At 39.5% G+C, this 17,348-nt stretch overlaps 1 protein-coding gene across 2 annotated transcripts in view; it reads left to right on the top strand.

The window, feature by feature from the left end:
• Nucleotides 1–17,348, top strand: part of NID1 (nidogen 1) — a 41,442-nt gene that overhangs the window by 7,404 nt on the left and 16,690 nt on the right. The window contains exons 2-12 of one of the 2 annotated variants that reach the window (XM_088522792.1): nt 971–1,270; nt 2,398–2,627; nt 3,286–3,713; nt 4,821–4,970; nt 5,991–6,242; nt 7,432–7,632; nt 8,915–9,160; nt 10,086–10,229; nt 11,918–12,046; nt 15,060–15,203; nt 15,997–16,119. In XM_088522792.1, coding sequence (XP_088378918.1) covers nt 971–1,270; nt 2,398–2,627; nt 3,286–3,713; nt 4,821–4,970; nt 5,991–6,242; nt 7,432–7,632; nt 8,915–9,160; nt 10,086–10,229; nt 11,918–12,046; nt 15,060–15,203; nt 15,997–16,119 — 2,347 coding nt within the window. Of the gene's footprint in view, nt 1–914; nt 1,271–2,397; nt 2,628–3,285; nt 3,714–4,820; nt 4,971–5,990; nt 6,243–7,431; nt 7,633–8,914; nt 9,161–10,085; nt 10,230–11,917; nt 12,047–15,059; nt 15,204–15,996; nt 16,120–17,348 lie in introns of those variants that run through there. The other variant, XM_088522799.1, reaches the window with a different exon arrangement.

Here is a 17,348-nt window from a genome sequence, read left to right as displayed (position 1 = left end):
AACTGGAACAGCCCTGGCCAGTCAAAGTAAATTCTGTCATCGTCTCAAAAGACTCACCTAAACTTTTGCAATATTTGAGCAGAATGGAGCAGCTTCTTAGATGGACATATCTATGTAGACTGGTACCTTGCCCAGAAGTTTTCTGAGTCAGTGCTGTAGCAGGAAAGAAAATCTCAACTGACCCACTCCCTTTCTAACAACCTACACAGGCTTTTATGGAAATAGGACGACCTCTTGTTGCATGACTATTTCCATGTGTCTGTGGGGGGATTAAGAGAGCTGCTTCCTTTTTCCTTTCCCTTATTTTATCAGTGTCAGACTTCTATAGGAATGGACAGTTTTATATTCTATGCTGGACTAAGCCTCCTCCGCTTTCGTAGTGGAAGTTAGATTCTAAGCGGTGTTCCTTTGATACAGCTTCCCTATAGTCTCTGTTTTAAACATTAAGTAAGAGTTTACCTCACTGGATAATCAGAGGAGAAAGTTTTGCAAGTATTTATTTCCTCTCCACCATTCCAAGTCATGTTCTTGTAAAAGTACTTTGTAAGAGAGTAACAGCAAAAAATAGTGAGGGGTGTTTGTAATTATTTAAGTGGATTCATGCACTGCTCACAAAAGGGATGCACTGGGTCTGTGAGATAACTGGCAAAACATGAAATGTGGAGATTGTTGGAAAAGGCAATAAATTTAAATTTGAAATTAAAATACCTACCTAAAATCATCTTCTGGGGAGCTTAGGCTTATCCCTACATTTATCCTTAATAAGGACTCTTAGAAAACTGAAATCCCAAGATTCCTGATTGGGATCAGAACAAAACTTGTACAATTTCAGTTACTTCACAAATACCAGACTGGCTTTTGACTGAATTTGTTTTAGAAATGCAATGAAAATACTATGACTTCAAGCACAAAGGTGCGGGAGAGAGTCTTATGAACAGTATTTATCTTACAATCTCCCTTTTTTTGTTAGGTTTCAACTAATGGGATTATTGCTGTAAATGAACCTTCAAATGAAGAAGAGTATCTCGGTCAATTCCCAGTCAGTTTTGGGGCTATTGCTCCTTTTATGGCTGATCTGGATACAACAGATGGACATGGAAACGTTTATTACAGAGAAGATTCATCCCCAGATGTCTTACAGCTTGCTTCAGACTTCATCAAAGGAGGTTTTCCTGAGACCACCTTTGATCCTAGCAGTGTTGTGATTGTTACATGGAAGCTTGTGGCTCCTTACCAGGCCCCTGGAGAAGATGTTGCTTTGAAAGAAAAGGTGAGCATTAAGCAGAGCTTTGAAGCATCTTGCACAGTGTGTTCAGCAGTAATTTAACACCATAACCTATTGTTCTGAAGGCTTAAATTACTTTATAAGTGAATAAATCCTGTGAAGTTAAGAATATATTCTTTTGTTGCTGAAAAGGATATAGCAAGATGAGAGTTTTTGCTTGACTTCTATTTTATAGTATTAGTCATGTAGAAGAAAATGCTTAAGTCTAAATAGATTAATTTTTTTATATTGCCCAACAATCCACATTTTGAAACTGTTACTTGTGATGTGGCAATAACTGCAAACTAGGATGTCATGTCCTGTATCTGTGCAGTGTAATCCAATTGGCTTGTGCTGTTTGACAGGCTCTTAAGTCATTTTATTTGACATCAGATATTCAAAATGTGGTAGGTATATGGACTAACAGAAACTTTAATTATAATAAACTATAAACTCATTTTTTGACGTTGCATTCACAAAAAAGCTCATTATTGTAACTACTATTGCAGTAGGAGACTATTTATCTTCCTTGAATGAAGAAGTAGGTAGCTTATTTGGAAGAAACTTGCTTTTGTATTGCTGCTATTTCATTTCACAGTAATGGTTGCACACTGTGGTAGTGAGGAATAGCTGATGTATGAGGCACTATCTTCATGGTTCCTATAGTGTGTAGGAGTGTTCCTGCAGAGAATGCCAGAGTTGCAACAATATAAAACTTAAACTCCTCTTCAATTATTCTGTTTATAAATATGCTCATATCAATTTCATACCTCTTTTTAATTAGTCTAATACATCACATCATGCATCACTTTAAAAAAGACTGTCTAGCATGCTCTGCATGTTTATAGAATTTAATCGCTGTGTTTTCAGCAGCCTCTATGGCTATTTTGTGACACCTTCAACTTAACTTTTTATACTTATGCATATGTAAGCAAAAACTACCATAGCAAAATGTAAGCTTGCTTAATGTTGATTTATCTGAAAAGTTGATTGACTGACAAGTCTACAATAGGTATATGGTACATTACCTCTTGGTAATAAATGAAAATATGTGTGTTTTTACAAAATGCCATCCTGTTGTCTGTTTTTGACTATTTTTCCATGAGTAAGTGATTTTTAAATTTTCTTCACAGAGAAACACATTCCAGGCTGTTTTAGCCTCTTCTGACTCCAGTTCCTATGCTATTTTCCTTTATCCAGAAGATGGTTTGCAGTTCTATAGTACATACTCCAAGAATGATGATAGAAGGAGTCCTGCTATGGTTGGCTTTAGTCAAGCCTCTACAAATTACTACTTTTGGGAAAAACCAGGATCCTACAATGTCATTGCTAATGATGAAGAGGCCATCAGAAACCTACAGAAGTATGCTTTTTTTGTTTGTTTAAACTTTCCCCCAAACCAACAGGGATTTTCATTTTCTTTTTAGTAATTGCAGCATGAGACAATGAGAAATAGCAAATGCTGTCAGTGATTTTATGAGATATTGCAGAGTTTGCCTGCCAGTGACAAATATGCACCCTCTCAAAGAATATAAGAACTTCAGTCTACTTTGTCAGAAAAATTCACAGTTCTCTTGTCACTGATAGCTGTTATATACTTAGGCCTTCTAAAACCTGGACCGCTTGTTTAGAACTTTATCTCTTAATATTTTCAACTTCACAGCTTTTTTTTCTGCAAAAATGTGGGCGAGAATCGAAGGAAGTGTTTTGGAAAGCTCTAACGACTGTTTAACAAGATGCTTGTGGCTCAAATATTTCCTCCTTTTGTTCCCATCTCTTTGGAGACAAGGAGGGTAAAAATTCTCAAGGAGACCTCTAGCTGAGGAAGGGAAACACTGCCCAGGCTTTGAAGTGTGTTATAGCTTAATAAACTATACCTATTTAGTTATATGCAGAGATGCATAGCTCAGCAGTTTTGCCCTGGTATTTCTCTGTGGAGTTACAACATTTTATGTGTAGGATGTAAGTATTGTAGAATTTGTACTTGACTGATTTCTTTTGCATATGCTTCCCTTTGACAGAAGTAGCAATGCTGGCAGGCAGGGTGTCTGGGTGTTTGAGATTGGCAGCTCATCTGACAGTATTGTGCCTGCCAAGATCAGCAGCATTTTGGAGAGCCTGGAGTCCATTGAACAAGACCAGGAGATGACTTCAAAACCATTTATGGCTGATTATGGCTCCACTGAAATAAGACTGGAACACGTAACCAGCACTATGGACAGTATAGAAGGGGACCAGCACCACATTACGTACAGTGTTCCTCACCTAGCTGCAGAAGACTTTATGACTTCATACCAAGACATAACAGAAGTACCTTCAACTGAGTCTTTTTATGGTCAGCAAGATTTCCCAACAGCAAAAACTGCACCTCGCCAGTTTCAAGTCCAGCAGTTCCCCCCACAGCAGCCCCAGGTCATAGATGTGGAAGAATTTGATGAAACAGGGATAGGTAAGGTCTGTCTTGTAGTGCTTGGGTCCTGCCGCAAAAGGTAGGTTGGAAAAATATCACAGATGCACATGAAATTGAGTTATTAAAAAGAGTAATCTGTTTCTTTCTCCCTACCCTTGATTTAAAAATCTGTGCATGCTTAATGAGGTTGTGTTATTCATGGAGGCATTTAAGTCGAATATCACCTCTGATTCACATCCTGCCAGTTGAGTCAATTTATCCTACTAGTCAAGCTTACAGGAGAGCAAGAGGTCTGTGGAACCTAAGTCTGTCCTAAAGAAAGCCTCCCCCAGGGGATACTGCTGTTTTTAAATCCAACACATTCTTGGTAGAAACTGCTTTATCCATGTTTTTTGCCCAGGACTGTTGTTGTAGGACTTCAATAGCTGCCTTAACTGACTATTCCTGGTAGGATTTTATGAGGAATTCTATGGAAACCTATTTATTTTTTGCCTTGCATAGGCATATTGCTGCATACAGGTGATGTAATAAAGGCTGAGAATAGAATCTGCTGTAAAAATTGTCAGCTTAGGGTTTCATGGCCTCATGTTTTACAAGGACACAGGTTTGGCAAATTTAACTTCCAAAGGAGTGTTTATAGAAAATTCAAAACAGTATGACTGACTGTCCAGATGTTAAATGTTCCTTGAACTAGATGAGCAGATTGCCATCAGTATGAATTAATGGGGTAAGCCAACTAGAATTACAGAGTACAGCTGGTACTGGCTCCTAAGTACTGTATTTGTTCTGAGTTTAGTGAGGCTGGTTTTTGTTTTGATTTGGAAATTGGAACGTTAAGCTTTTTATGTGCTCAGTTTCACCAAGAGAGTTTCTAGGTTGCTGAAGATTAGTACAGATCCACTAAAGTCAATAGAACTACCCAGATTTCTAACATCTGAAGCCTTGGTGTTTTCCTGAAAAGTAGCGGACTGTTATTTGCATATTGCAGTGTTGGCAAAAGTCAATTGCAATTGTTTGTTTTTCGTAAAGACAAAACAAAAAATGTGATCCACTGAGGCTATTGGGATTTTGAAACAGCACCCAGGGTATGCAAATACTGTAGTTACTACCTGTAGTTTATTTACATGGCTGGCCTTATTTCTACAGTGTTCCGCTACCACACGGATGTCCAACAGACCTGTGCTAACAACCGCCACCAGTGCTCCATTCATGCTGTTTGCAAAGACTATCCGAATGGTTTTTGTTGCAGCTGTATTGCTGGGTACAAAGGAAATGGCAGACAATGTGTAGCAGAAGGTAACTTTTTGAAAATTAGACACTTGTGCAGCAATTACACGTGACACTTTTGAATGAGATGACTTGTTTTCAAGAGTAAAAAAAAGTACTTCTTGAAAGATGTATGATTGGAAAGGAAAATTAAGAAGTGAACTATAAAAAAGAGATCGGGTTTTTAAATGAACCAAATTATTTCCGGTGTTCAATTTAATGCATCTCATTTTAGTATGACTTTTTAGAATAAACATACTCCTATGTAATAAACAATTTAATTGGTATCATAATATCCAGTGTTTATTTCTGGAATTCTGATATGTTTTATAATCTGATCTAGTCTAGAAATGGACAGCTAAAAAAGGATGAACAAATTAACTTTGATCAACAAAATAAATAGCATGGCTGCCCTTCATCTGGTTCTTAAGCTTCTTTATTAAAGGGCTAATCTGCCAGATTTTTGTTAGATATCCATTTACACTTTGTTCCTGTATAGGATCAATGGAGGAATTCCTTATGTATACACTTGTAATCCTCATGGTGAATTGACTCAGACTATAGATGCATTTCAAAAACTAAAATAGCTGACTGCAGGCTTTTCCAGAGAGGAAACAAAGCTATTCTAAGTGTCTACTGGTGGTAGCTTTCTAATAGGGTTAAATGCTTCTAATGCATTTGCAATCAGGAGGTATGGGTATGATTTTCCACCAAAATTACTATATGCCACTTATGGCCAGAGATACTGTAACAGCTTAGTCTGTTCACTGAGTTATCTACAGATGAAAAATTGCTAATGAGGATAACAAACATCTCTTTAGGCAGTTACAGCCACTCGGTCACCGTGTAATGACAAAAACATATAACCAAACTGGCACACTATTTGTAGGCAGCTTCCCCTCTAGCCAATTTAAATATTTTTTTGCGTGTTTGCTGTTTTTGCTCTTCATGTTCATGTTAATGTCTTTCTTTGAACATAGGGAATGCTCTGAGCATGTTTCTTGGAGGATATGTGAGAACTGTCATTTTATTCTGATTGCTTTTTGCCAGGATCTCCTCAGAGGGTCAATGGGAAAGTCAAAGGAAGAATCTTTGTAGGAAATAACCCAGTTCCAGTTGTCTTTGAGAATACTGACCTCCACTCCTATGTTGTGATGAACCAAGGACGTGCCTACACTGCCATCAGCACGATCCCAGAGACCTTGGGGTATTCTTTACTGCCTCTTGCCTCTATCGGAGGTATCATAGGATGGATGTTTGCTGTGGAACAAGAAGGATATAAGAACGGATTCAGTGTTACTGGTAAATTTTTAATTAAAAATAGTGTTTAAAAATGTTATTTCATCTGGCTTCAGAGAAAATAAATGTTTATTTGCAATACAGGGTGAAAAACTACTGTTCTGAGTTGAATATGGATTGCTTTGTCAGGAAACTTACCATTTTTTCCTGTTTACACCATGTAGATATTGGGATCTTTATTTTACAATCAGTGCGCAAGCATTTAAATCTCTTACAGAGGAGACTGACAAATTGGCTAGTTTCCATATAAGAAAGAGATTATTAGAAGTCGTCTGACATTTTAGTACCAAAATATGCAGAACTACTGCAATAAGATGCCTGTAATCTACAAGCGGTCTAACGTTAATTGCCAGTGCTCTTCTAGAGATGCACTCTAGCTGTGCGTTCACCTTCTTGCTGACTTCATTTTCCTGATAGACTTATTTTCAGGGAATTAATATCTAATTAGGCCTGGCTTAGATTGTGCCAAAGGTGCAAAACACAGAGAGTCTGACCTCTTGAAGGTCTGAAACTCTAAACAAGCGATTTCTGCATGAGATGCTAATGCTTCTTTTAACTTGTTTGAAGGAAACCGCATTTCAGAATTAAGGTTCATATGTAGGTATGGGCCTGGGGTCTCTTTTGTGCATATGAATTTAAGCTGCAGGCTTAGCTTGTTTTAGGAGAACATGTGTTTTCTTTTTTCTTCTTTACAGTGCTGTAGCAGGAATTTAGATTATCGTGTTAGCTGAGCATAGCATTTTTTTTTTCTTTCATTTTGTGTGTTTGAATTTCTTCCTGTAATTTACAACATGTGTTTCATTTGATTTTGATTTGGAAATAAATGTACTGAATCTGTTTAACTGAAGGTATTTTGAATTGAGATTTTTCTCTAAAATGTACAACTAATTTCCCATTTTAACAGATATTATAAAATCAAAGGTTTTGATGAACTTTGTTTTCACTACTTCTTAAGGCTTACTTGTACTTCAGCATGTTCAGTATTTAAGAAAAGATAGTTTGCTTATAGTATCCGAGGGTATTATCCATATGCTTCTGGAAGGTATTTCTTTCGGAACCCAAAGCATTAGTAATTAGACTGCCTAAAGGCTGGCAGAAAATACTCATTTATATTCTAGCTACTAGAAACAACAGTTTCATAGAAGGATTTAGAAGTTCATGGTAAGTGACTTAACTAATACTATTTCTTTAGGTGGTGAGTTTACACGGCAAACTGAAGTAACTTTTCTTGGCAACAACGAGAAGATGGTTATCAAGCAGAAATTCAGTGGAATTGATGAACATGGTCACCTTACCATCAGCACAGAAATGGAGGGCAGAATACCTGAGATTCCCTCTGGTTCATCGGTCCATATAGAACCATACACTGAGCTCTATCACACTTCCAGTTCTGGTAAGGTGCCCTAAGAATGAAATCATATGACAGCGTACATTTCTCAGAGTGGAAAGAAGACAGTCTCTAATTCGATTACATTCTTTGCAGATGTATTTTTGGCCCCTCAGTTAATACAAAATTGCTTTTTGCCTATGAGGAATAGGTCCTGGAAGAAAGTAGATTATAACTGGGACAATACAAATACTTCTAATCTTTTTATTGGAGACTTTCCAAGTTTAAGCTTCAGTTTCTCTGAACTGATGTTGGCGAAACATGCCCGATTCGCTTTCCATTAGTCTTGTCTGTGAACTGCTGATGGCAGTCATACAGGTCACACAACTTCTTGTGGTGTCCACAGCTCTTCAGTAGGAGCCAGACTGGGATATAGCTATCTGTAGGGATTTGTCATTAAGTAGACTTTGGTGTTGTCCAGTGAAAGCGTACAGGCTGTTCATGCACCGGTACGTGTTATGTAAGCTGCATAGCAGTGACCGTGCTGTGTGCTGATAACAAACATTTGTCAGTATCATTTGAATTTAATATGAATGATTGGCAAGAAAATTACCATTAATTACCATTTTTTCCACCATTTTTTTTCATTGTTTTGCTCAATTTCTTCTTTCAAATACTGAGATTTGTTAAGAGCAACCATTTTTTCATTTCACCATTTATAGCAGAATGCCTCTTCTTTTGCTTTCATCTGTTTTTTTTTGCTTTCTTCTTCCTGGATAAAGTCACAGGTGTTTCAACAGAACAAAATCATAGTGTGGCTGGAGTGCTGCTGCCTGCCAGCTAGCCCCTCTGTCAAAGATGCTGCAGCCTGGGCTGTATCCAAGGATTTGAGTGCATTTGGATACTTAGGAGAATACACTTTGCTCCAAGGGTGTGCTCTGATTCCTGTAGACAGCTCCAAGTGGTGTAGCTGCATCACTGCTGCTCCGTTTTCACAAGGGTCTTGCTTCAGCAGCCGGTTTTGAACCCACTTCCTATTTGGGCTGTTGATGTGCACTGTGATATTTCGGAGGCAACAGGAAACTTCTGCTTTATGCCAAACTACTTCAGAGTTTCAGAGGAGCTGTTGAACATCTCCGTGCTCTGTAGAAAGGCTGTTTTTTCTGGGGAAGTGTCTCCCCACAAAGTAAAGTTCAAATTTTAAATTTGATCTGGGTCTTTTATATGGCACATCCTTCAAGGCTTTGCTGCCTGACAACAAAATAAGCCTAGTCAGCTGACGTTTTCTCCTTTTGCTTGCAAATAGGTGTACTTTAATAGCTCCTCTGTGTCTGTTCCCATTCTGCAGTGATCACTTCGTCGTCCACGAGGGAGTACACGGTGACGGAGCCGGAAAGGGATGGGGCTGCCTCCTCGTACACGGCCGCCTATCAGTGGCGCCAGACCATCTCCTTTGATGAGTGCCTTCATGAGGAGTCTCTGCATGCCGCTCCTGCTACTCAGCAGCTCTTGGTGGACAGTGTGTTTGTCCTCTACAACAGAGACGAGCAGATTCTGCGATATGCAATGAGTAATTCCATCGGGCCCATCAGTGGTACGTATGAACTGGAACTCTTCCCTTTTCTCTTTTGAGAATATTTAAGAGCCAAGCTCTTCTAGTCTAGTTTAGCTGGGTGCTAAGGAATTAAATTAATTTATTCCTTGGGTTAGTGAAAGCCAGGAGCTTTCAGTGGAGCTTAAGTGTCCAATTAATTGAAATATTCTCTGCATGTCAACTTGAATCTAATGCTGCTTGGATTCATGGAATGTACAGTTGCTCTTTATCTAAATTACAGTTCCTCTACTTTTTTTTTTTTTATATGAATGGAACAAAGGGTAATACAAGGCGGTAAGATCTGCCATGGGGGAGACTAATTTCTATAGTTTGTCTTGAAACACGACACTATATCTTTGAAAGTAAGACAGCTGATGAGGTGTCTTATTGGAACTGCCTGTAAACTTGCTAGCATTTTGTCAGTGTGTTTCCTTAATTTGCAGTTGTTTTTTCTATTCCTGAAATGGCTGCTTGTGAGCCTGTCTTCTTTGTGCCCCTCCTCTCTCCAAAATGCTCAAAAATCAGAAGAAAGCAAATGAACACTTTGAATGTGTCTGCCAGATGAGCACAGGAAGAACTATGCTCTTTGTTTTATCTCTCTATTTTTATTCCAGTGATGAAGTTCTGCTAATTACAATGACCAAAATGGGCATTAAGTATCATATTTGGGGCCTAGGGTCAGTTGTTGTCTTCATTTTTTTTAATTTGTTGGTTTTTTGTTTGTTTATTAGCTAAACAGTTTTTTGCAGCAGTAACAAGGAATGCAGGTGCTGATGTCACATTTGATACTTGCATCTTGCCTACAGGGTGATGCAAAACGTGTTCTCTTTTCTCACAGGATGCACATTGCAAGTGATCTTCTGGGCTGTGTCTTGGCCCTTCTGCTTGGACAGATGTTTTAGCTAACCATTTTCTCTCTTGTCAGATGGTTCTGCTGATATTAACCGGAATCCGTGCTACACCGGCACCCATAACTGCGACACCAACGCAGTGTGTCGCCCCGGGACGGGGAATCACTTTTCCTGCGAGTGTTCCATTGGCTTCCATGGAGACGGACATGTTTGTTATGGTATGAGAAGTCTTTCGTCACAAAATGGCGGCTAATGGAGAATCTGGTTTATTTGGAATGCATTGACCTTTAGGACTAGCAATTCCAGGAAAATAAACAGTCCTAAGAGACTGGTTTTGGAAGAGCTAGTTTAGAGGAATGCTGGGACACTCGACATATCTAAATAACCAAATCCAGCAAATTTGATTCCGCCGCAGGGTCAAAGTTCCGTATTTCTTGCTAGTTTACAAGGCATCTTTCATACCTAATTCCTTTTCTCATAAAACTAGTAGGAACTTACCTGTCAGAATTGTACTCTTCTGTGAAATCTTGTTAAAATCAGTCTACTAAGTTAGAAGCTCTTGAAGGAGAGGAGGAATGGCATGTGCACATGCATACAGAGCACAGGTGTAGGGGATGTAGGATCTTGAAACAATCTTTTCCAAGATCTAACTTGAAACTTCCTTTCAAGAAATCTTTTATTCTCCAGCTCTGTACAGCATTGCTGTTGTCTAAAATCTTCTCTCTGTAGTATATGACATGGCTTAGAGATGTTTTGTAAGTTAAAGAAAAAGATAAAGCTCCACTTCTCTATTTGATTATCATCTTGGCATGAAACGTGTTGTTAAGTTGACAAAGCCAGGATTGCTTTGCAGTGTGAAGTTTGCTTCCTTTTCATATTTTAATCTGTTCTGCGTGTCCCAGAAAGGCCCCCTGCTTACTGGAGGCTTTTAAAACCTGATTGTTCAAGATATAACACACACAACTATCAGCAGAACACAGTGAAGCAAAATCTCCACATAAGTAAATGTCTTCCACGTGTTAATTTTAGCTAAACTGTAGCTGGTGACTGTTATGTAGCACTGTTTAGTAAAAAAAAAAAAAAAAAAAAAAAAAAATCATTTTAGCTTCTGAACATGTGATCTGTATACATGTATATGTATATTTAGTAGCACATGTATGTATACTAGTGCCTTTTAGAATATTCCTAGTTATTGCATATAAGATCAAAAATATGTAGTTCAAAGCTAAATGGAAAGATTTTTGTCTTCAGTGTTGGTTTAGTCCATATTTTAACATAATATACATTACTTCTGTGTATTCGTTGTCTCCTGGCCTTAAAAAGAATTTGCAGGTTACTGAGGAGCCATGTGTTATTTATGTTTTTTTTTTGTTTCATGATGAGATCACAGCACAGATACATTTTCACCTCTCGAAAATGAGTGTATTAATGAAATACTCATTACATTTATGTATACATATACATATATATATGCATATGCCCTATGAATTAACCATCCTCCCAGTGTTCCATTCCTGAGGTGAGCAGCAGTGTGCATTACAGATATGTGTGGATAACAAAGAGAACTCTTACCTAGAAAGCTCCTGTTCTTTCTGCGTTCCTCACTATTAGAATCATCTTTAGCCTGCATTTCCTTTCTCAATGCTTTCTTTTTGTCCCTCTGTGATTTCCTATTCCTTGTCCTTAATACCTCACTACAGCACCTCTTCTGTTTTTTGAGCAGATTAATTGACAGTACAGTTACCTATAAGCTTATTTTCAGGTTATTAATATATTGTAAAAGGTGTGATCTATCCAAAATGTTCATTAAATACAATCTGTTACTCAACAGTTGCACAGTTTCTGCTTTTATGGCACCCGTACTGAATGCAGCACTGCAATAACTGGAATCTTTATAATAATCTAGATGTTGATGAGTGCTCAGAGCAGCCGACGCTGTGCGGCAGCAACGCCGTGTGCAGTAACCAGCTGGGCACCTACCGGTGCGAGTGTGTGGACGGGTACCAGTTTGCAGCAGATGGGCGGACATGTGTGGGTGAGTAACATGTTTCTTACGGCACTGCCTGGCGGCGCTGGGTTGTGTTTCATCTCGCAGGTCCAGAAGGAAGAGCTGCTAGGTAGGAGCTGTGCTCTCTCTAGCTTGAGTTGAGCGGAGTTTAGGAGTTTGTGCAGCAGTTATTGATTACAATCCATTAGAATCAAAGAATCCTTAAGGTTGGAAGGGACCTCTAGAGGTCATCTAGTCCAACCCCCCTGCACACGCAGGGTCACCTAGAGCACGTGGCACAGGACTGTGTCCAAGCGGGTTTTGAAGATCTCCAGAGAAGGAGACTCTACAACCTCTCTGGGCAGCTTGTTCCAGTGCTCTGTCACCCTCACTGTTAAGAAATTTTCCTTAAGTTCCTGTGGAACTTTAGGATACAAAAACTTTGCCTAAAGTAATTATGGTTTCCTCTCATAAAAATTGCCCATTCCTATTTTATGCAGATATAAAAAGGAATGGTTTATTGAATGCTTCTACCTTTTCTGCACCATTATTTAGCTTCAAATTTCTCACAGAAGCAAAATTCAAATTTGTGAAAGAAGATATTATAATGGGAGCTATTATTAATTTGTCATCATTTCACTGCATCTCATGCTCAAGACTACTAGGTATTGCATTTATTTTCTTCAGGCATGACCTCACTGGCATCATTCTGTAACTTCCCCAGGAAGCTGATCTGACACAATTGTTCCAAATGCTACGTAATTCCTTGCTTAGTTTGAATGGTTGCAGTTTGATCCCTTCCTTCAGTCAAAACCAATCTTTGCATCCCTAAGACTTGCAAATGGAAGAGGAACTGTGTTCATCCAGCAGGATGAAAATAAATGTTCTTGTTGCCCATCTCCCAGGAGAGGGATTATAGCCCATAGACAACTTGAATTTCTGCAGAGACAGCAGTTGCCTTCTTTGTGCTTTTGCTTCTTGTTCTGGGATACCAGCTCTGCCTCAGCCTTTCTAAAACTGCAACTTTTTCATACCAGCTCTGTGACTCATCAAATGGCATAAGAGAGATGTAAATAAATGCTCTTCTTCTATTTATAGACCGAGACTAGGGGACTTATTAGGAAGTCCAGTTCTAAAATGTGTGCTTTTAAAATCCATTTCTAAATAAATAGTTTTGCAGTCTAAAACTTCTTCAGGCAGAACAGATCTACCAGCTGTTTAGACAGTCTTATTTTCTCCAGAGAAATGGAGAAAATGACTGTTTTCAGATCTTGCTGTGACTGCAAAATTTTGCAATATTCATACTAATACAGTGGTGTTTTCCATCTGTGTACATGGTGAAAAGAGCATTGTAGAGCCTGCTCTCTGTGCTCTGACAGCTCTTACTAAGAATTGTGTAAAGAAAGCCCCAGTGCCTCCTTGCTGTAGTAGCTGAAAGTCTGATCCTAGATGCACATGCTGTGGACATGTGCACTTCTGGGATCAACAATTCTGTAGTATTATGTTCTTTTAAATACCACAGTCTCCAACACTGAGAAGTAACTGCAGGGAGGCCCCAGCTGCCAGAATTAGTCAAAATCTCTCTATTACTTGACAAATATGTTTATTTGCCCATTGAGTGAGTCACAGTTCCTATTTGTTGCCGAGTGACAACAATCCTGGATCAATGCTAGGCTAGTATAGCGGAATATCTAGTAATTCCCAGTGCAGCAAACTGGCCACTTAGCTAGTCTGTGAGGTGTCTCCGAAATCATAAAATCACAGAATGCTTAAGGTTGGAAGGGACCTCTAGAGATCATCTAGTCCAACCCCCTGCACAGGCAGGGTCACCTAGAGCACGTGGCACAGGACTGCGTCCAAGCGGGTTTTGAAGATCTCCAGAGAAGGAGACTCTACAACCTCTCTGGGCAGCCTGTTCCTGCCTCTGTCACCCTCACTGTTAAGAACTTTTCCTTAAGCTCCTGTGGAACTTTTGATGCTTCAATTTCTGGCTGTTTCCTCTAGTTCTAGCACAAGACAAACATTTTAAATGCTCCAGTTACCTTTTGGCAGGTTCATTTTGGCTTGAGACAGTAAGTTGCTCTGGATCCATAATCACCAAACGAGTGGGGAAATTACACCCGTCGCCCAGCTCCCTCAGCCTCTCCTCATAGGGCAGATCATCCTTGTAGCCCTGCGCTGGACTCTCTCCAGCAGCTCCACATCCCTCTTGTACTGTAGGGCCCAGAACTGGACACAATACTCCAGATGCGACCTCACCAGGGCTGAGTAGAGGGGCAGGATCACCTCCCTCGACCTGCTGGAGACGCTCATCTTAATGTACCCGTGGATCCCATTGGCCTTCTTGGCCACGAGGGCACACTGCTGCCTCATGGTCACCTTATCATCCACCATGACACCCAGGTCTTTCTCTGCAGAGCTGCTCTCCAGAAGGTCAGTCCCCAGCCTGTACTGGTGTCTGGGGTTATTCCTCCCCAGGTGCAGGACCTTGCACTTGGCCTTGTTGAATTGCATGAGGTTTTTCACCGCCCAGTTGTCCAGTCTGTCCAGGTCCCTCTGGATGGCAGCACAGCCCTCTGGGGCATCAGCTACTCCTCCCAGTCTGGTATCATCAGGAAACTTGCTGAGGGAGCACTCTGTGCCTTCATCCAGGTCATTGATGAATAAATTGAACAGGACTGGACCAAGGACTGACCCCTGGGGGACCCCGCTAGCTACAGGCCTCCAACTAGACTCTGCACTACTGATCACCACCCTCTGAGCTCTGCCATCCAGCCAGTTCCTAATCCACCTAATGCCTTGCATTTCTTCATCTGGGACCATTTTCTATGAACAAAAGTATCTTGGATGCTAGAGTTTGACTGTGGTAGCCTTTCTCCCATATTGCATATTAACAAATATTTCTGAGATGCTGAGAGGCCCTTTCTTTTCAAAACATTTAAAAATATGTAACGTCAAAAAAAAAAAAAACTTTTGTATCCTTTCAGTTCTCACTCTATAAATGTACTGAAAGCTTCAGACTTTGATGAGGGAAATTAATTTTTTTTGATGTTACCTGCAGCTGTCGAATATACTATAAACCACTGTCAGACAGGCACACACAACTGCGACATTCCTCAGCGTGCCCAGTGTGTGTACACAGGAGGGTCTGCCTACATCTGCTCCTGCCTCCCTGGCTTCTCTGGTGACGGGCGAGCCTGTGAGGGTGGGTAGCACTATTCATTGTGGTCTTTTTAATACTCTTTATTGTACAGTTTGGCTGGTTGTCCAACCAAGCCGCGTCCTGTAGTTACTTCTTATTTAAAATAGGAAATGTTGTAATTTAATCCCGCAGACAAGCCCTGCGTTAAGCTCATGTCCTTTCCTCCACCCGTGTTTGAATTTACTATTCAGTATTTGTGCTCTAGTTGGTCAGACATGAGGTAGGTATAAAAATTGCAATAGTTGCAGTTAGCAGATCAGATTGTCATCTGCTAGAACTGTTTGTACAATACTGTTTTATAATATTAAGATGGTGACATATGGTGCTTAGAATTCTGAGTTTGTAGAAATGCTGTGCTGTGTTTCATTTCTTCGGATAAGGCTGCTTCCCACTACACTCCCCCCTACACTACATTATTTTCCATATTGGAAATCTCGCTGGCCAAATCATACCCTCTTACTGTGTTTATCCATAAGTTTACTTTTTGTAAAACATGGGCATGTTAATCTAGAGTACTGTAAGTTAACAGTTACCCATCAACATTGTTGATCTGAGAATAGGAAGGTGCAGGAATTTAAGTCAGAATGATAATACATGCATACTTTTTAAAATTAGTGTTTCTGTACAGACATTCTTCCAAATTCTGATAATTTGAAGTCTGTAATTCCAATTGGATATCCTCAAATAGGTACCTGAAAGTCAGAAAACAGATTTGTAACTTAATTTACTACTTGGATTTGTAACTTGCTGTCCATCAGGAAGAACAGTTATCTGAAATTGCTCTTTTATTTTGCAGATGTAGATGAATGTCAACAGGGCCGCTGTCATCCAGATGCTTTCTGCTACAACACACCCGGTTCCTTCAGTTGCCACTGTAAGGCAGGTTATCGTGGGGATGGTTTCCGGTGTGTGTTAGGAGGTAAAATTTTATAGTTCTTGAAAGTAGGAAGAGAAATATGATTTGGGAATTGGATGACATACGTTAGTTTTCTCTATGGATCAAATTGCATGTTTTCTTGTTATGGTCTTTATTGTTTGTTCTCCCACAGTCTCTCAAGTTTTGAACTTCACCAATCTTGTGTTAGAATCTGTTTCTTGGCTGCTATCCCTTCTCCTGCTTGACATCCCCTGTATTATGTTTTAATTGTTCTATTCCCAGCAGTCCTTAGTCCCAGTCTGGTGGTATTTTCTGATTGCGTTATATAAACGTTTGGTGACAGACCAATTCTGTGAATAATTGGTTGCATTTCATGTACACTACCAACAATTCTAGATGTCTTATGGAATGTATGAAGAACAATTATAGGAGTAAAGTGAAGGGTAAAACCAGAGTTACCTGCATTAGTGTCTTCAGTGATATCTAGATGCCTGCTTTCCCCAGTATAACCAGCAGGAGTCCAGAAAAACTAACCAGTTAATTAAAAACTGGGCTGATTAGAAACTAGCACTAAGATGTTTCTGTTTTCACTCAGTTTTTTTCCTATTCAGCAGAGGTTTCCTTATCCCTTTGCACTTTGTTCTTGCATGTATGCTCTGCAGTTTGGGTCTTGAAGTATTAAACGCCTGATCTTGAAGCCATGCTGAAAATAAGAAGTAAGGATCACTTAAGCACCAAGTAGCATTGCTGTTGTTACTTTCATTCAAAAGCATGGCAAAACCAGGAGACTGCACTTAGGTTTTCTAGAACAGTGCATGCTCTCATTCAAGAAATTAGGCCTTATTTCTGAGCAGATTCAAAGCCCCAGGTCTTTTTAGTCCAAGTCTTTGGTAATTCAAAGCTGTATTTTTTATTTTTTTTTAACATAGGATTTTTTTAATGTAAAATTGAATGCTTGCCTAAACGTGCTTGTCTGCATGATAAAACATCACTACCTGCTGTCTAGCTGGAACATTCTTTCTTTGCTCCTCTGTTTGCCACCATCATCCCTAATTCTGAAGTTTTTGCTGTATGCACAAGTGGGTGCTAATGCTTTGAACCAAAAGGGCAAAAACGCATTCATTGGAAAGGCAAAAAAAGAGAAAAAAAAGCAGGGTGTAGTTTGTGGGATGTTTTGCAGCATTTAGTTTTGAAGCTGTAGGTTTTGTCACTTTTTGCCAGTATTTCGGTGTTATTTAACTTATTTTTTATGTATGAATGCCTGCTTGCTT

Source organism: Tinamus guttatus, unplaced genomic scaffold, assembly GCF_059628265.1.
Source record: "Tinamus guttatus ecotype Peru unplaced genomic scaffold, ASM5962826v1 Tinamus_guttatus_pri_ptg000011l, whole genome shotgun sequence".
Lineage (NCBI taxonomy): Eukaryota > Metazoa > Chordata > Aves > Tinamiformes > Tinamidae > Tinamus > Tinamus guttatus.
The sequence above is the reverse complement of the archived record's forward strand: the minus strand, read 5'-3'. Positions and strand labels throughout refer to the sequence as shown.